A 20131-nucleotide genomic window follows, 5' to 3' on the forward strand; every position below is an offset into this window, starting at 1 on the left:
CTGACTAGACTGAATTCAAGATTACAGTCTAGGCAAATGATCCCAAGATATGTTCTCATGTACTTTCTAAGAAACAGGAACTTGGAAGCAGGACAATAATTTATATCTCATTTAGTTAGTTTTGTTTATTTTGATTGGCCATGCTGGTTGAGGATGAAGGGAATCAGAGCCCAACACAGAAGGACTCTGGATTTAAGAAAACTGCTTTGGGATTTCTGGTAAAGATCTTAATCCCCTTTGACCTTGAAATGCTAGGGACTGAATAGTTCAAAGACTAGACTCTAGTAGCATGTTTCTTTTCTCTACTTCAATTTATTGTGGAATGATGGTGGGAAGAATCTCACAAGCACAGGGCTGAACAATCTATAATGAAACAATATATATGATTCCTATCCTTTTTTTTTTTTTTCAGGTTTCACACTCCTTCCAATCACAACTGCCAAATCAGTGGCATGGATTCCTGCTGTGTGCAGACAGGAAACATACCTACATTGTAATGTAAGACTCTTGCATCTGTGAAAAAAATAATAAAACTTGAGCCACTGTTGCAGGGCTTGAAAAACAGGGCTTGAGTAGCCTCTACCAAAGGATTTCATAGATTGTTTGGAAGTAAAAATAGAATAACAGAGTTGGAAGGGACCTTGGAGATTTTCTATCCAACCTACTGCTCAAGCAGGAGACCCCATACCATTCCAGACAAGAGGTCGTCTCTTTTAAAAGCCTCCAGTGATGGAAAACCACAACCTCTGAAAGCAAGCCGTTCCACTGGTTAATTGTTCTCACTGTTAGGAAATTCCTGCTTAGTTCTAGGTTGCTTCTGTCCTTGATTAGTTTCCATCCATTGTTCCTTGTCTTGCCTTTTGGTGCTTTGGAAAATAGGTTGACCCCCTTGTCTTTGTGGCAGTGAACTCAGAGCCCGACAGCAGCTCCTCAAATATTGGAACACTGAACCATAGGCATAGAAGAAAAAATTCTTTGGGCGTGTGTTTCTGAGCAAGATGGGAAGAATTAATTGGTCCCTCTTGAAGAGAATAAAGAGATTTTTGCTAAATGATTACATCAATACACTTTTTTTGGCCATTAAAGACACAAAACAAATCTGTCGGCTTACTAGTACTGCTTCAGAAATCTTCAACACATACTGTTCCAACATGACACATGCAGGACAAATTATTTCTCCTGCTAAATGCAGCCCTAAAAAATAAAATCTATGCAGAACTTCTATAACGTACTCCAGAAAGATCACAGTTAAACCCAAAGTGGCATTGTGCAGTGTTTCTCAGTAGTTGCTATACTATTTGCAGAATTTAAAAAGGAATTATAAAGAAATACTTTATCTTAACAAGTTCTGTAGTTACAAAGACATAAACAACAATAAGAGCCTGCAAAAGAGTCAAGGCATTATCACTGTTACACAGGGATTTCTTTGAAAGCAGAAATGTAGATGCAGGTCACTTTGCCTGGAAATATAATTTCTACAAGCAGTAACCTTAGTTACAAGGTTTTCCTTGTGGAAAACTGGTTACCAATTTTTGTCCAGAATAAAAGATGGCTAGTATAAACAAATATCTTATCCGAGTTACTTATAACGAAGACTTTGTAGATTTTGTTTGAGATAACCAAACATGTAGGAGCATGCATGGAATATGGAAAGTGTCTTGACATATGACTGTAGACTTTTAGATAAAGTATCTTCCATTACCCTTTTCCTATTTTCCAGGTTGCTTGGATGGCCCTGCAATCATTGAGAACGTAACTTATCCATTATCTGCTATTTCCAACACTGCCTCTAGTCAGCTGTTATTTTCTCTAAAACCCTATCATCAAAAGGCACTTTTGGATTGGTGCAGCTTTTCCTTCTTATGACAACAGGTTCTTGTGAAAACAGAAGCCAAACCAGATCTGTGTCTTGTTTACTCAGAAACAAAAATTCAAGCTGATTTCTCTTTTAAGTCCATGTCTCCATGGGCACCATGGATTCTTTTGTTCCGACAGAGGGAAGCAAATTCTCTTCATCCAGAAAGCGAAAGGGAAACTGGACTAGAAATCCACGGATTTTCTTCAGTTCTTCAGTTGCTTTCGTGGGATTCTCGCATGCAAGTTTGGGTTTACTGATGAAATCCCGCAGGTGACTTAGGTTATTGACTTCATCACTAGGAAGACATCGGAAAACCTAATTGAGAAGAGGAAGAGTGAAGAAAAAGATGTGAGAACAGACCTCTCTCCAAGAACACAGCTATACTAGAAACTTGCCAACTGTTTAGTCATGTTATCTCTGCTCATTGAATTTTTGAAGTTTAACAGGATTTTCAGAATCTCCAAGACACTGATATTTTTTCTCCTGAGATTTTTTGGAATAAAGTCATGTAAATACGTTTATATTTACATTCTGGTTGACAATTCTCTGTATTCTACATGAGTTGTGCAATACTCATGCCTTTCAGTAACAAGTGTGAAACATAAGCCCATACTTCACCTTCTCAAAAATAGTGGCATTACGTGCTGCTGTTGCAACCCACACTTCTTTAAAGAATTTGTCACTTATAGGATCCTGGATATCATTCAGATCTATTGAGCTGCCAAGAACAACCCTGAAGAATGGGAGAAGACAAAAGAAGAAAAAGAAAAAGAAAGGAAAGTACGCACAATTAAACTAGTAGATGATGTCAATAATGTTAACCACTTTGAAATCAGGAAGATGAAATACAACCCCAAAGGGTACTAATATAATATAAGAACACTGCTCCAACAGAAGCCAAACAAAGAATGGTGGTGATTATTAAGGTTTGGCTGTTTTGTTTTAAAACTTCTTCGCAAGTTTCAAGAGTTTGTTTATATCTTGCCCAAGGGGCAAAATGTGCATGATGATGTAAACTCCATCTCTTGCTTATTTGTATATTAATTTATTTTAATCCTCCCTTTATTATTTTTAAAAAGGTTAGGTAAAAGGTAAAGGTTCCTCTCACACATACTGTACACGCTAGTCATTCCTAACTCTTGGGGTGGTGCTCATCTCTGTTTCTAAGCTGTCTGATGACGATTCTGTGGTCATGTGGCTGGCATGACTAAACACCAAAGACACACAGAACACTGTTACCTTCCCACCAAAGTGGTCCCTATTTTTCTGCTTGCATTTTTACATGCTTTCAAACTGCTAGGTTGGCAGGAGCTGGGACAAGTAACGGGAGCTCACTCCATTATGTGGCGCTAGGGATTCGAACCGCCGAACTGCTGACCTTTCTGATCAACAAGCTCTGTGTCTTAGCCACTGAGCCACCAAGTCTCCTTTATAAAGGTTAGAAAAATACATAATACTCCCAAGGGTGCTTTTCAAAAGGCAACTGGAATTTCTTGTTTTTTTCCTTGAAAACATTTCACTTCTCATTTTGGACGAGAAGCAAAAATTTTCAAGGAAAAAACCCCAAGAAAGTCCACTTGCTTTTTGAACAGTGCTTTTGGGACAATCATGACCTGGACAACCGTAATCTCCATAGATACACAATACTCCTTTCCCCTCCTATTTTCCGCACATCAACCACCTTGTGAGATGGAGTTGAGCTGAGAGGGAGTGACTGGCTCAATGTCACCCAGCCAGCTTTCATGCCTAAGGAGGGACTAGAACTCACAGTCTCCTGGTGATGGGCCCAAAGTCATCCAGCCAGCTTTCATGTCTTTTTTTTAAAAAAATGTTTTTATTATATTTTTCAAAAATACGAATCTCATCCATATTTATGATGTTTTGGCATCGACAAATACATATAACTTATGTACCTTATTCTATACATCTATAACTACCTACGCTTATATGTCTTATTATCTTATATGTCTTATCTTATATGTCTTATTATATATATCAACAAACACATATATCTTATATTTCTTATTATAAAGATATCTACAATAACACTCTCTTAAGGTCCTCTTACTTTGTTTACAATAAACCATTCCTCCTAATCTTTATATCTCTTTTTTAGCCATTCGTACCATTTATCCCATATTAGAATTCTCCTTATCTTTCATTTCTAATGTGAGCTTGTTCATTTCCGCGCACTCCAATATTTTTCATATGACTAGCTTTTCTGGTGGGGCATTGACTCCCTTCCATAGTTGTGCAAAAGCTATTCTGGCTGCTGTCAAGATGTGTAAGATAATATATTTAATTTGGGGGGGGGGTATTGGTCTGTGATTATTCCCAAAAGAAAGAGTTCCGGTTTAATTTCATTTTAGTTTTTGATGATGTCTTGCAGCCAGTTCTTTGGGGTGGTTGTGCCCCGAGACCAGAAAGTATTGGATTAAAATAAAGCTTTCATGTCTAAAGAGGGACTAGAACTCACAGTCTCCTGGTGATGGGCCCAAAGCCACCCACCAGCTTTCATGTCTATGGAGGGACTAGAACTCACAGTCTCCTGGTGATGAGCCCAAAGTCACCCAGCCAGCTTTCATGTCTATGGAGGGACTAGAACTCACAGTTTCCTGGTGATGAGCCCAAAGTCACCCAGCCAGCTTATGTCTATGGAGGGACTAGAACTCTCAGTTTCCACGCCAGCTTTCTAAGGAGGGACTAGAACTCAGTTTCCTGGTGATGAGCCCAAAGTCACCCAGCCAGCTTTCATGTCTAGGGACTAGAACTCTCAGTTCCTGGTGATGAGCCCAAAGCCACCCAGCCAGCCATGTCATGGAGGGACTAGAACCCAGTTCCTGGTAATGAGCCCCAAGTCACCCAGCCAGCTTTCATGTCTATGGAGGGACTAGAACTCTCAGTTTCCTGGTGATGAGCCCAAAGTCACCCAGCCAGCTTTCATGTCTATGGAGGGACTAGAACTCATAGTCTCCTGGTGATGAGCCCAAGTCACTCCCAGCCAGGTTACAAGTCTAAGGAGGACTAGAACTCATAGTCTCCTGGTGATGGGCGCAGTCACCCAGCCAACTTTCATGCCTAATGGGGGACTAGAACTCACAGTCTCCTGGTTTCTAGCCCGCTGCATGAACCACTAGACCAAACTGGCTCTTGTCGTAGCTCATACAATACAAATGAGGTGATGCTTGAATTGCAATGCACCTAGTTTCCTAGTTTACTTTCTCAATCTGTCTTCTGCAAATGCCTGTGGCTTTCTTGATTTGACATTTATGGTAGGCGGTGGAAAAGGCCCAGATTTCAGAGTGTCTGCAATGCGTGTTCATTTTATGGCAGCTACACTGCTGCTTATCTGCACAGTTAGATAGCAGGGGCAAATTAAGAAGGTCTGCTAATTATCTTTCCCACTCTGACAGTGGCAGCTTTAATTCTGAACAATTTTTCAAAGGAAGAACTTTGAACGAGCAGGCAATTATTACAAAGACAATTAAAACTCTCCCCCTCAAAAATAGGGAGAAGCCAGGCTGTATTTACTGCAAAGTGACTTTGAAGCTGAATCAATGATGAGGTGTTGTAAAATGAAAAGATGAAAGGTGAAACCATTCATCCAGGTTATGGCTTAATGGGCAGAAAGCTCCCTTTTTCAGGACAGATGATCTTGTCCAGCCATTGTAAATAACTGCTGGGTTCTAAACCTCAAATTGTGGTCATCAGTGGTCATTAGTGTGAGAACTAGTTGTAAATCATTTTTTCAGCACCGTTGAAATCTCAAAACGGTCACTAAACAAATGGTTTTAAGTTGCGGACCCTAATACATTATCTACAGAGATTCTCAATTATTCAGGTCATGGTTGTTCCAAAGGATCAGAACTGAAGAAGCTACTTGGATAAGAAGTGAAATGCTTTCACAGAAAAGTAAACAAGACAGTCTACTTGCATTTTGGAAAAGCACCCTTGGGACTACCTTAATACAAATTAAGACTACAACCTACAAATGAGAACTGAACTAAATAGAAGCCCTGGCCAAATAGACAAACACAGGATTGTCTGTTCCAAGGGTGTCAAACCCGATTTCATTGAGGGATGTATCAGGTTCTGTTTGACCTCAGGGAGGCCCAGGGGGCATGGCCAGGGTGGGTATATAAGTTTAACGTCACTCATGTCGGGGGCACCTATGGTGGCCAAGTGCTAAGGTAGGACTTACTTCAGACCCTTCCTCCCTCTCATTATAATCTTCTTCCTTCCTTCCTTCCTTCCTTCCTTCCTTCCTTCCTTCCTTCCTTCCTTCCTTCCTTCCTTCCTTCCTTCCTTCCTTCCTTCCACTCCCATAGTTCCCATTTCCGCTAGCAGAGGGCTGCAGGAGGCTGTTGCAGCCAAAAATGGAATCCAGGAAGGCCGCATGTGGCCCTCACAAGCTCTGTTTTCACTGACAGAGGCACCGCGGGCCGGTCCTTTGCTGTTTCCAGGCTGGGCCCACAGGCCAGATCTAAGCATCCCATGGGCCATATCCTGAGTTTGAAACCCCTGGTCTATTCTGTGGATGCTAAGGCAAACAAATGACTGGAAATCCTTTGTAGATTGGTTTTACTCCTACTTTTCTCAAAGCCCTTTTGTCAGCTGTGGTACCTAAAGCACTGAAGGCGAAGAGATTGGGCAAATCTTCCTGCTTTGAAATCTTCCCCATTCATCACTGAAGCAACCATGTTGGTATCTTCCACAATGACAGCCATTTCACTGTCTCTTTTCCCCAACATGCTTCTGTCATTGATGTTTGCAGAGCCTGTAAAGACACAGCATTGGCAGAGTTGCAAATGCAAGGGATAAATAAATAACTATTTTAAAATAGCTCATGAGGCTCCAGTTTGCATCATAACTAGATGCAAACAGTCTCCACCATAATTTACCCAATCACTGATTATGATCCACGGTAACAAACAAGCTCTGAAATACAATAACTATAAGAAAATGTTAGCTCTTACTTCATTTGATAACTAAGAGTTGATGTGGTGAGATAGAAGGCTATATCAATTTTATACAAAAATAAATAAAGTAAAATATTGTTTTTATAATATGTTTATGTCTAGAGTAATACTTTCAAATTCAGGATTTGATGAAACCACTTATTTGGGCTTTGTATCAATTTTGGTTCAGTATGGAATCTGGGGCAGAAAAGGCCACGATAGCATTATGGTAAAAAATAAATGGGGAAGATGTTATGGTGGGTTCTGCTGGATCTTTAAATAATATATATAACATAGGGCAAGGATTTAAAAGTTGGGGTCTTCAATTGTTCCTGAACTTTGGCTGGTTCTAACCAACATTTCTGCTTAATGAGAGTTGCACTCCAACTCCTGTATATCACACCTGTTGTCATAGGTCATGGAATCTTTGTGGATACCTTGGAATGTAAAAGCTTAGACCTAAAGCTACACTATAATCAGATAAGTAAATTTTAAGTAAACAACTGTATTAAGACTGCAAGAAAATCTACTGCTCCATTGCTCAACTGGATTTAAACTCAGTTTGCTTAAGGGGGAGCCTAAAACCAAATCATTACTTTTTTCTTTGTTGATAGAAAAAGTAATTTATTGGATTCTTTGCAGTGCAAAATATATGCAAATCCTGATGATAACATTTTTCTTTCCTTTACAGGAATTTTCTAGTCTTTGCCTACTGGAAAAAAAAGAGGATCTTTATCATGGAAAGGCAACAAATTAACTGCAATGAATCAGGGCAGGAAAGGTGAACATTTTCTGCTTCAAATGCCAATATAATCTGACTGGGTTTGCTTATTGGAGAGGAACTGCTCTATGCTATTCTGTCTTGTGCCAGCCTCCGAAGCATCTCTTACGTCTTGTGGGCCACATTTCCTTAATTCAAGGTGCTGGTTGTCACCTTTAAAGTCATAGCTTGGGACCCGGTTATCTGACGAACCGTCTCTTGCCAGTCACATCTACCCGACCCATCAGAGCGAGGAGGCAGGGAATGTTGCAGGTCCCATCCTCAAGGGACCCAGAAGAAAGGCCTTCTCCACGGTGGCTCCCTCCCTCTGGAACATCATTCCCCCAAGAGATTAGAATGGCCCCCACTCTAACACTCTTCCAGAAGGCACTGAAGACCTGGTTCTGCCTGCGGGCCTGGGGAACCCAGAGCAGGATGGAGCCCATTAAATGGTTCATGTGATCTGCTGTTGCCGGGGTGTGCGATTTTATTATATTATATTGATTTATTTGATTCTTTTTATTAGTTTTATTGTTTTAAATGAGGTTTTATAATTTTGTAAGTTGCCTTGAGACGCCATGGGCAAATAGGCGGCAATATAAATTCAACAAACAACAAACAAACAAATTCAGAGTAGTAGACATACTGGCAATATTTTAAATCTTTTTTGCTTAGTAAGCTTTCATCTCAGCTATGGATCTAAGTTAGCCATTAGGGCCTTTTTAAAACCTTCCCATATTGGCAGATGGGAAAGAGAAGGCTGATCATGTTGCTAATCTGGTGCATATCTGTGCATTTCAATCAATAGAAATTTCTTGTGTACATTATCCCTTACTCTTTCAGAAAGAAAGAAAGAAAGAAAGGAAGGAAGGAAGGAAGGAAGGAAGGAAGGAAGGAAGGAAGGAAGAAAGAAAGAAAGAAAGAAAGAAAGAAAGAAAGAAAGAAAGAAAGAAAGAAAGAAAGAAAGAAAGAAAGAAAGAAAGAAAGAAAGAAAGAAAGAGGTGTGACAGTAGACAGCGGTTTGAAGATGGAAATTGCTGAAGGGGCAATTACTATAAAGAGTCAAACATCCAAGACAATTTGGTTATTGATTAATCATTTGACCATATTGAAAAGCTATAAAAACAATACAAAGATAAGTAGGACATATTCATAATATATTGTTTCCCCTGCTTAGGTCATTAAAACCCAAAAAATACTGGGACACCAAGAAAAAAATTATTAGATACTTTGCAGGGAATAAACATGTACACGGCTGGGGTGGGCTATATTTTCATATCAATAGATTAAGAGGGTGGATCAGGTTAACTGCAGGGCAATGATATATTAACAGTTTTTCCGACTTTGTTTTCTATTGTTTTTACAAGTACTTGATATGGGCGAACGACTAATCAATAAACAAATTGAACTGAATTAAAACAGCAATGTCATGAAACAAACGATCCCCCCTCCTTTTCTCTCTCTCTCTCTCTCTCTCTCTCTCTCTGTGTGTGTGTGTGTGTGTGTGTGTGTGTAAAAATACCAACAGCTTTATAAATCCCAGCCTACAAGAGAAGGCTAAATAATTCTCAGTTCAGATCAGGAAAAAATAAGATTGATTTCTTCAGTAATTCCACAGGATTTCTGCAGAGCAGAATACATACGTTATAGTATCAACAACTCTGCCAAGAAGATATTTCAGTTGAAAGCTGTTGAAACACATGAAATGCAGGGCCAGTTTTAAGTAAGGAAGGGTTGGCTCAATGTTGGAAGCATTTATTCTTCTCCAGAGATACAGTAAAATAAAAAGATATTTCACCTATTTGGCATTTTGTTTTAAATTGTCAGCTTTCTTTATATATATCTGGATTAAAGGCAAAGGATGGTGTGGGTGTGTGGGTGTGTATACTCCCCCCCTCATCCTTTGCCTTTAATCCAGAATAATCTTTTTTGGAAATACTGATTGTTCTGAATTAATGTATTGTATAACTATGGCTATTAGATTTTTCTCTTCGCAGAGAAATACGATTGTTGATTGGTATTAATTTTGTTTTGTTTTTTTCATGTCCCTCTCCTGATCTTATGTGCTTCTAATGTACCTACCTTAGTCTGGCTGCTCCCTAAATTTAATTATGCAAGCAATTATTTGTAAAAAAAACAACAACAACCCAAGATGGTTTAAAATTTCAAAAATCCCAATAAAGCAATAATTTAAATAGTTTAACTTAACTACTGAAGCTCAAATACTTTGGCCACCTAATGAGATGAGAGGACTAATTGGAAAAGACTCTGATGTTGGAAAATATTAAAGGCAAAAGGAGAAGGGGACGTCAGACGATGAGATGGTTAGATAGTGTCATTGACACAATGTACATGAGTTTAGGCAAACTCAGGGAAAAAGTGGAGGATAGTGGAGCCTGGTGTGCTATGGTCCATGGGGTCGCGAAAAGTTAGACATGACTTAGTGGCTGAACAAGACCTAACTACTGAACATAACACAGCCTTAATATCATGGGTGCCCTCTTTCTGCAGAGTTCTCCAATCCTTCTTGAAGGCAAGAAGCTGGAGGGCATTCCTCATCTTTGGTGGTTGTCCAAAGAGCACAGGATGTTACTGAAAAAATACGGCCTCCATGCCTCAACTCTGGCAGGATGGGGAACCCAAGAAATGCATAAAGCACATACGTGCTAGTTGTTTCCGGCACTAGGGGGCAGTGCTCATCTCTGTTACAAAGCCGAAGAGCCAGCGCTGTTCGAAGATATCTCCGTGGTCATATGGCCGGCATGACTAAACGCCGAAGGCGCATGGAACGCTGTTACCTTCCCACCAAAGTGGCCCCTATTTTTCTACTTGCATTTTTTACATGGTTTTGAACTGCTAGGTTGTCAGAAGCTGGGACAAGTAATGGGAGCTGACTATGTTACGCAGCGCTAGGGTTTCAAGCTGCCGACCTTTCTGATTGACAAGCTCAGCATCTTATCCACTGAGCCACCGCATCCCTTGCATGGATAAGGTCAAATATGGGTAGGAATGATGTTCTTAAAAGTTATTCAGACTCCAAGCTATGAAGGTTTTAAACATGACAGGCAGAACTTTCACTTGGACCCAGAAACAAATCTGGAACCAGCATAGCAATAGCAGGAGGTATCTACTGGCATGGATTTCAAGTGCCGTAAATTGCAGGCTGAGGGATATGTGATGCACCCAAACTCAGATTTGCACCACCTATTCATTTTGGAGAAAGATTGAATTAACAATCAATCATCCACTTCAATGACTTATTCAAAGGAGTGAGTCATTCAAACGGCCCTCTAATTGAAACTCCGAACTGGTCCCACAGCCCTCTTGAAATCTGCAGAGGTCTATGGCAGGGACAGTCAACTCCCAAACACTGGTACTTAGCAAATGTCTCTCTTACCTATAATGACTGTGTTGTCATCAGCAATCAGCAGCTTGCTGTGGACATAGATCAGTTCAGTAATGAGTTTCCCTTCCAGCTCAGCATAATTTCGAAGTCCACAGAATGAAAGGTAATTAATCCACTGGTCTCCAACTGAAAGGTCCCATTAAGAAATGGAGGATGAAGGAAGAGAACAAAGAACAGAAGAAGAAAAAAAACTTTAGGACTTTAAAAAGTAGAAGAAATGAAAACTGAAGTATTTTTTTTTCCTAGAGTTTTTAAATTACAGAATGTAGATCTGGGCTAATTGTTAGAATACATTTCTTGACAGTAATAGCCCATGAAGCCAATTACCTAGGGAGACCTACTACTATTTAGAACCCTTCACACATATCATACTTAATTACTACAATTCCAAGCTAGCACGATCTTTAGCAATGATTGTTAGTATTATGGGAGATAGCATCAGATTGGTGGAAGAAGTCTTGGAGGGGTTGATGTAGAACAGCAACTCTGGATTTTCTGCATCGGGTTATAATAATACCAAATTGGCTGCATCAGATGCTATAGAAGTAGAATGGGTAACATTCAACCCCACCAATCCCATATTATTATAATTCTGTAACTGCAGTCCCAGTAAGAAAGAATATCATAAATGTACCTGAAAAAAAGAAAAAGAAAAACATGGACGCAAATGTCTGAAATTTATGCATCGTTCAGGTAATGTCTACCAACGGAAAAGAAAAAGGAAACAATAAACATTCTCAATCTGACTAGCTAGCAGTTTTGGCATAAATCCAAATTTCAATTCCTTCTGACTAAGCCTAGGGAGTCAGCTTGCTGGAATGACATCGTAAAATCAGGAGAAGCAGCTCATTTAGAATCACGTCCAAAGGGATGCATAAGATAGCAGTTCTTTTTTCTTTCTTTCCAGACACCCAGATGTTGTTTTGCTAGTTGTTTTAATTATTTCTGAAGATTTCCCTGACACAATTGAAGCCTCCTACATTAACTATTACATAATCCTGAAATTATTCCAGCTACTATGTGCTTTATGGCAGATCCATCAAGGTTTGGTGTCGTCAAGACCCTAGGGTGAGAGCACCTACAGAGACCCAAGCAAAGGACTTACTTTCAGCTTTCAGCTGTCCCAAAATTGAATTTTCTCCTCTGCACATGGTCCTGAAAAAATCAAAGCCACCATTACATTTACAAAACAGCACTATGCCAATGAGTTTATAACAATGTGTTTAGCTGAAATCATCAAATATGTCTCTTTCTATAGATAGATATACCATTTCCCCAAAATAAGCCCTATCCCTAAAATAAACCCTAGCATGTTTTTCTATGCATGCACCAAGGCCTACCCCTAAAATAAGCCCTACTTAAGAACCTGCACAGTTGCCTGGCCGCCCATTATGTCTGGTTGCATGCTGTGGCCATGAGGCAAGGTGGGGGGTGGAGCTGCCTCATGCACCCCCACACCAGCTTACCTCAGGGCCCTTGTATCAGGTCATCAATGCTGTGACACCTGCCTTGCCATGGCAGCACCAGCAGCCATGCGCAGCAGGAGCCCATGTGACTGCAATAGAATAGGAGGCCAAATGGTGCACTGGTGCTGAGGCTATGAAGCAAGGGAGGTATCAGAGCGTGGTTGGCCTGGCTGCAGGGGCCTCAAGGTAAGCCAGTTTGGGACACCTGGATCAGCTCTACCTCTCCTGCTTTGTAGTGACGGCACTAGTGCACAGCGCGGCCTCCTGCCCTGCCCTGAGCAAACAGAAGAAGTGAATCTCCAGTACATGCAAAAGATACAAAATAAAACACCCCCAGAAAATAAGTCCTAATGCTTGTTTTGGGTCTCGGTCTTATTTTCGGGGAACACGGCTACATGTATGTATGAATGTATGTATGTATGTATAAAGATACGTACATATGCATACATACATACACATAGATATGTGTGTGTGTGTATATAGATAGATAGATAGATAGATAGATAGATAGATAGATAGATAGATAGATAGATAGATAGACAGACAGACATATAAAGATAGATATAGCTATAGATAGATAAGTAAATATCTTAGAGAAAGCAAAAACATTTTCTTGGCCTTCTGCAACTTAAAGTTATTCAATGTTTTCTGGCCCTCGTGATCTCTCTTCATATATATTATCTCAACTCCTGCTAATGTCATAGATGTAGTTTTGGTATTGGTATTGGACAACAGCATTGTTTTCTTTGCTTTTTCCCCCGACCTCTTCATAGATATATGAAGAAAGATCGTGAGGGCCAGAAAACATTGAACAACCTTAAGTTGCAAAAGGCCAAGAATTTTTTTTTGTTTTCTTTAAGTCTTAAAGGAAGCCAGCAATTTGAAGCCTCAGCTCTTTTTGGTGCAATCAGGAATCTGAAACAGGTTACAGAGCTCCTTTCTAAAGTCAAGGAAAAAAAAAAAAAGACAAAACTATGGTGTTGTCCAATATCAATACCTTCAGCTGAACTAGAAAAGCTAAGCAATGGGAGATCATCATGCAATAAGTGAGCTGTGGGCAGAACTGGAAAACCAGTAAGATATCCTGGAAGAAAGCAAAGCCAGCCATTTCTCTTGCCAAGAAAACTACATGCTTGTGTTTATGACATTATCAGGAGTTGAGATCAACCTGATGGAGATGTTACTTTTTATGCAACATCAGCTCCCATGACTTGTCAATCATAAAGTTAACTTAAGACTTGTCCTCAATAGCGTATTAGAAGAAAGCTTTGTGACCGTGTCTTAGAACTGTTGGACATATTTGTATAGAAGAAAACTAAATATGAGCACAGGATATGGGGTGGACTTCCATAGAGAACTGGAAACTCACCACCATGGTCAACAGCATATATATAACTGAATAACAGAGTTGAAAGGGATCTTGGATGATGGGGACAGCAGTCTGGAAAAAAGACTATAGGACATCCTGGACAAATAGGGTACCTAGCCTGGGAAAAGAAGGGACCTTCTTCTGCTTCTAAATAAATATATGTATGCCAACCTAAATATGAATCACTGTACAGATGTTCCAAGCCTGGCATGTTTCCACCTTGGGAATTCTTCAAGGCAACAAGGTAGATACCAAAATCCTTCTTTGAACACAATTGTAAATAGGCATCACTAAAGCAAGTCCCATTCTGAATGATACTTATATACAAGACATTGAAGAACATACAACACAGAATAAAAGGGTTGAAAGGGACCTTGAACGTCTTGTAGTCCAACCCCTGGCACAAACAAGAGACCCTAATATCATTCTTCTTGAAAACCTCCAGTGATGGAACACCCAACTTCGGAAAGGAACCCGTTTCACTGATTCATTGTTCCCACTGTCAGGAAATTCCTTTTTTGTTCTAGGTTGGCTCTCTCTTTAATGGTTCCCCTCCCCTTATTTATTGTCCTGCCCTCTGGTGCTTTTAAGAAGATAGCCCCTCAAATATTGGAAGAATGCTATCGTATCACTCCCAGTTCGTCTCTAGACATAACTAGTTCCCTCAATCATTTTGAAAATATAGCATTAAAATCCGCATTAAAAATGTGAATAGATGTACATATGCCCATATGTATCTCTTAATTTTCTTTGAAGTAGGTGTCTGTAAAACGGAGAGGTAGACTGCCTGACCCACACCCACACGACACAATGGGAAAAAGAAAGAAGAAAGATTAATTAAAAAGCCAGAAAATGCATTCTAGATTTTCTCGGTGCGGCACAACCTCAAACTCAGTGCTCCCTCTGCTGACTCTTCAGCAGAAATACATAATGAAATGAGCTTTGTTCGGATCTGAGAAAGTTCAACACTGACCCTGTTGGATTGCTAGCCAAGAGGAAAGGGAGTGGATGATACTTAAGGTGATTCAAAAACTTATTATAAGTTATTGCTTCATGGCAGAGGTGGGTATTCAGCAGGTTCTGACCAGTTCTGGAGAACCGGTAGCGGAAAATTTGAGTAGTTCGGAGAACCGGCAAATACCACCTCTGACTGGAGATTTTACAGTCCCTTCCCCTGCCACACCCACCAAGCCACGCCCACAGAACTGGTAGCAAAATTTTTTGAATCCCACCACTGCTTCATGGTAAATCTTTTAAACTGCATTTCCACTTCAGGGCTTGGATTGGTGAAATCCCAGAAATGTTTATGTTGTTTCCAACGATATTGTTGTCCATCCCCGATGCAGAGTTCCCTGCCAGCACTCCAGGGATGGGCTTCAAAAAATGTTAGCGACGGGTTCTCTGCCTGATTTCTGGGTGGGCGTGGCCATGGTGGGCGTAGCCTAGTCGGCCTCCTGTACCACGGCCGGGGTGGGTGGGGGGGCATTTTTGCCCTCCCTGGGCTATGGAGGCTTTCCTTGAGCCTCCAGGAGGGCAAAAATGGCCTCCTCGGGGCTCCAGAGGCTCTCTGGAAGCCGGAAACAGGCCCCTTTCCGGCCTTCCTGAACTTCCGGGAGGCCCGCTTTTCGGCGTCCCCAAGCCTCTGCACATGCCCTGCACTTACCTGCATCCAAAATGGGCTGTGTGGGGACTCCTGGGAGAGGTGGGGGGGGGGCAGCCAGGAGTGGGATTTGGGTGTTCTCCATTATTGTGCTGAATCTTAGCTAGAGGATCTCCCAAACCCCAGCAGTTCACCTCTGCAGCACTCCATCATCTCCCCAACTGGATGGGACATAGAGGAGTAGTTTTCTATGAACACGTCACTCAGGCCAATACCTAATTAGCTTTAATTATATTGCTGCTTTATGCAAGTTTACTCCTTTCTCCCTGCTGCTTCTTATGACTGGAAGAGTTCCAAAGATGGGACTCTTTCCTTCGAATTCCTGCTCAAAATGCCAGGTTTTCCCCCCCAGTCAAATAGCAATAGCAGCCTCTTTTTGACATGCAAAGAACACCACCTGTCTATGACTTCTGATGACAAAGGAGTACTTTATGAGCATTCTGGTGTATGCATGTTCTCCACTCATTCTGAATATTTAAAGGTTGGGCTAGAGCAGCAGCCCCCAACGTTTTGGGCACCAGGGACCTGTCCTGCAAATGGGGCTTTGCTTGTTTGCATGGCCCAGTTTCTGGCATGCAGTGGACCAGTACCGGTCCTTGAACTGGGGATTGGAGACCCCTGGGCTAGAGGGCCCAATTTTACTCTGCCATCATGTCAAGAACATGCTTAGCCTTAGTACTGTATTAAGCCCGTTTTACAGCTTCATACAATATACTGAACCATCAGTAAAACTAACATAATATGCTAAAATAAAACAAATCTCCCTTGAGGTTAATGCTACCCAAACTAAACATGCTGCATAAATGCATCTTTTAGATGTTTGTCTAACAAGTGCTTTATGTGAATATGACCAGAATCAGAGAACCAGATATATATGTTCACTTTGATATCTCTATTCCTTTCCCCCACCTTCCAGGCTTCCAATGGAAACTCAGAGGGATAAGGCTGTACTTTGAATTTAGAAATGGTCAACATTTACTGCATCTGAATCCTAAACATATAAATTATGTCACACAATCTGTAATTTAAAATTTAAAGGCACAGGCACGAGAGAAGTAGAAAATCCTATGGCTTTACCAGCCAGCAAAAGTGGAAGAAAGATTATAAAAATGAAATAAATTCCACAGATCTAATCACAGATTCTTGGCTAAACTGTCCACCACTATCTTAGAGAAAAAGGATTACTCCAGCAAATGACTCTTGCTTGCTTTTCCTTTAGTTGTTCCTTGATTCTGATAAATTGCTACCTTAAATCAGACTCTCTGGAACAATTTTTATCTTAGCTTTTTCCTATCACAGTACCAAGGCTTATTTTCCCCAGATGATCTGTCTCCCATTTCAAACATCAGAAAGACTTTTCTCTTTAGCAAAAAGGGCTAAGTTGAAAAAAAAAATCTTCTTGATAATTCCAGGTATGCTGTAGTCTACAGAGCCTGTGCATTGAACTAGCACAGGGGTCTACAACCTTAAACACTCAAAGAGCCATTTGGACCCGTTTCCCACAAAAAAAGAAAAAAAAATAGGAGCCATAAAACCTGGGTGGGTGTGGCCAACTCAACACCACTCCCACCCAGTCACATGACATCCCTCTTGCCATGCCTACCCAGGTTTTGGGTCTCCCGGTGTAAATGGAGTCTCTCTCTCTCTCTCTCTCTCTCTCTCTCTCTCTCTCTCTCTCTCCTCCCTCTCATTTCTGTTTTTTGTGTTTTACCTTCTCAGGCCAGGCGAGCAGTGAAGACTGGAAGGGGAGGCGAGCAGGCCAGCCAGTGATAGGATTGCCCAACAAGGAGCCACAGCAGAGGGCCCAAAGAGCCCCACACAGCTCCAGAGCCACAGGTTGCTGACACCCGAACTAGCATCTTGGTTCTAGTTCTAGGGTCTGGTTGTAGCAATTGTGTGGAGACAGCATGCCTATTCACTATAACAAAACTCCAAGAAGTTGCCTAAGTATGCGTATGTGAACAAGAAAATATAACACTATTACTTTATCAACTGCTCCTATTCTGGCTCCAAAAGTGGCCTTCCCCATTTTCATTTGTGCTGATGCTTCAAAAGCTGAGTTGGCTTCCAGAGCATTGATCTGAAAAGAAAAATACACCACTCAGTCTCTCTTTCAGCTCAGTGACCTAGAGATAATGAAACTTCTGGTGCATTATGGAGGAAGAAAAAGAAATGTCTTGGTAAGATCATGCTTGGAATATTGCATCCAGTTTTGGTCTCCAATACAAAAAGACGTTGAGACTCTAGAAAGAGTGCAGAGAAGAGCAACAAAGATGATTAGGGGATTGGAGGCTAAAACATATGGAGAATGGTTGCAGGAATTGGGTATGTCTACTTTAATGAAAAGAAGGACTAGGGGAGACATGATAGCAGCGTACCTCCAATATTTCAGGAGTTGCCACAAAGAAGAGGAGTCAAGCTATTCTTCAAAGCACCTGAAGGTAGGACAAGAAGCAACAAATGGAAACTAATCAAAGAGAGTAGCAACCTAGAACTAAGGAGAAATTTTCTGATGGTTAGAACAATTAATCAGTGAAATGAAAGTTGTGTGTGCTCCAACACTGGAGGTTTTAAAGAAGAGATTGGACAACCATTTGTCTGAAATGGGTTTCTGTTTGAGCAGATGTTTGGCTTAGAAGACTTCCAACGTCCCTTCTAACTTGGTTATTCTGTTATTCCTTTGGCCTTGCGTTGAAGGGACCATAGCAATAAGTGCTCATCAGCAAATGAAGATCTTCATCTTAGGACACTGTTTTAGCAGATGGCCCTATGCCAAGGGCTTCTTTAACTTTGGAGCTATCTCTGCTCTCAATTTGTTTTTTGAATTTGGGCCAAGCATCCATCAGAGAGCTGCTTACATGCCACACTAAAATGCTTTACTGCATTGCTGAAAATAAAAGGATCCAGGCAGAACCTCTAAAGTTACCTGTAGTTAAAATGCATAATGGCCTGGAGAGCATTGCCTCCTCCAGTTGAAATATCACCTTCAAAACCAGGCAGCAGGGGGATCACTACGTAGACTCGGTATCGTTTGTTTTCCCTAAAAGAAAATGCAAAACAAGTAATTTAGTTTTGTGACAATATTGTATATTTTACAGTACTGGAGTTTTAGTACAGTTCAGGGAGTCCTTAGCTCATGATTGCAATTGGGACTGGAATTGTGATTGTTGAGTGAAAGGTCATTCCATGAGAAGTTATGTCACTGTGTCACTCAAGAACCATAAACCTGGCACTCCTGGATGCACACATTAAGCAATCCCTGGTTTTTTAAGCAGATGGACAAATGAGCTGCCTGCCAAAGGATTTCAGCTTACCACAGAGCTGAAATCTTCTGGCAGGCAGCCTTTTTGAAAAAAGGCAGACTTTTTGCTTCTGGCAGGCAGCAGCAGCTTGCAACCTTCCCTGCCAGCTTTTCACAGACATTTTCAGGAAGTCAGCAGAGAACATTGCAAATGGTGATCACAGGATCACAGAACACTTGGCAACTGATTGTAAGTGCAAATAGGTTGACAAGCATTCAGATCGCAATCATGTGATGCAAGAATATGGTGACATATTTTGCAACAGATGGAAGTGCTTTACAGGCCATAAAGAACCCTTTCCAAGGTTGTCATAATTTCGTATCAGTGTATAAAAAAGTTGTAAGTTGAGAACTACCTGTACACCTGTAACACTTATGATGTTACCTACCTGGGTAACTAAATAAATCTACAAGAAAACCACCAAGCTCAGAGTACCAAGGACTCCATAGTTTAATCCTGAGCCATACATATTCCCTTCTATTTGAAGAATATATTTTAAAAACGTATATTGGGAGATTTATACTAGAACTAATAATTTATATTTTAATACATAATCACAGAGGAGTGTTTAGGTGGGGTTTATTTTTGAATCATTGATTATTTTGATGATCCATGAAACTTGTTCACTTTTTACAAACACGAAAGAGGATGGTAGAACATAAAAATAGCAAATTATTTCACAGATTATATTTACTTTACAGTTCTGCTATGCTTCTCACAGTCTGTCCCCCCCATTTTACATACACCACACCAAACTACTAGACCAGGGGTGTCAAACTCAAGGTCTGTGGGCTGAAGCTGGCCCACAGAGTGCTTAGATCTGGTCATATGGCCACCCTGGAAACAGCGAAGGACCAGCTTGTCACCACTTGTCTGCCAGCAAAAACAGCTTGGGAGCACTGTGCGTGACCCTTCCAAGCTCTGTTTTCGGCAGTGACAGCCTCCTGCAACCGTCTGTCTGTGAAAATGGAGCTTGAGAGGGGCATCTGCGGCCCACCCGAGCTCCGTTTTCACTGGCAGAGCACTCGGGCCACCACAGGCGCCCTCGATATGAGAGATGTCAAGCTGGCCATGCCTACCTTGGCCAACCCCCTCCCCTGAGGTCAAACACAACCCTGTTGTAGTCCTCAATGAAATCAAGTTTGACACCTCTATACTAGACAGACAAGCCAAGAACACACATTGAACTAAGATTGGTATAGCTTTGTTTGATGAATAAGTTATGTTAGGCAACACTGATATTTTACTGATTTAATCATGCTCTGTTGTTAGCGTTGCTAAGATGTGATACAGATCAAAAAGGGCATTCTTTAACATCAGATTGTATATGGTCTATGGACCAACCCCCACTG

At 40.9% G+C, this 20131-nt stretch overlaps 1 protein-coding gene across 2 annotated transcripts in view; it reads right to left on the bottom strand.

Annotated features, from left to right (window-relative positions):
- Window positions 1–292: 292 nt before the first annotated feature.
- PLD1 (phospholipase D1) overlaps window positions 293–20131 on the bottom strand; it is a 131807-nt gene continuing 111968 nt past the window's right edge. For both annotated transcript variants that reach the window (XM_087965319.1, XM_026666465.2), the window contains exons 21-26: window positions 18404–18517; window positions 12088–12137; window positions 10974–11108; window positions 6482–6635; window positions 2477–2591; window positions 293–2173 (exon numbers count right to left, since the gene is read on the bottom strand). In XM_087965319.1, the coding sequence (XP_087821445.1) occupies window positions 1949–2173; window positions 2477–2591; window positions 6482–6635; window positions 10974–11108; window positions 12088–12137; window positions 18404–18517 (793 nt within the window). In that variant the 3' untranslated portion in view covers window positions 293–1948. The remainder of the gene's footprint in view (window positions 2174–2476; window positions 2592–6481; window positions 6636–10973; window positions 11109–12087; window positions 12138–18403; window positions 18518–20131) is intronic.

The sequence above is a fragment of the Notechis scutatus genome, chromosome 4, assembly GCF_049901735.1.
Source record: "Notechis scutatus isolate UNSWTSFEM ecotype Mainland chromosome 4, rNotScu1.2, whole genome shotgun sequence".
Taxonomy (NCBI): Eukaryota; Metazoa; Chordata; class Lepidosauria; order Squamata; family Elapidae; genus Notechis; species Notechis scutatus.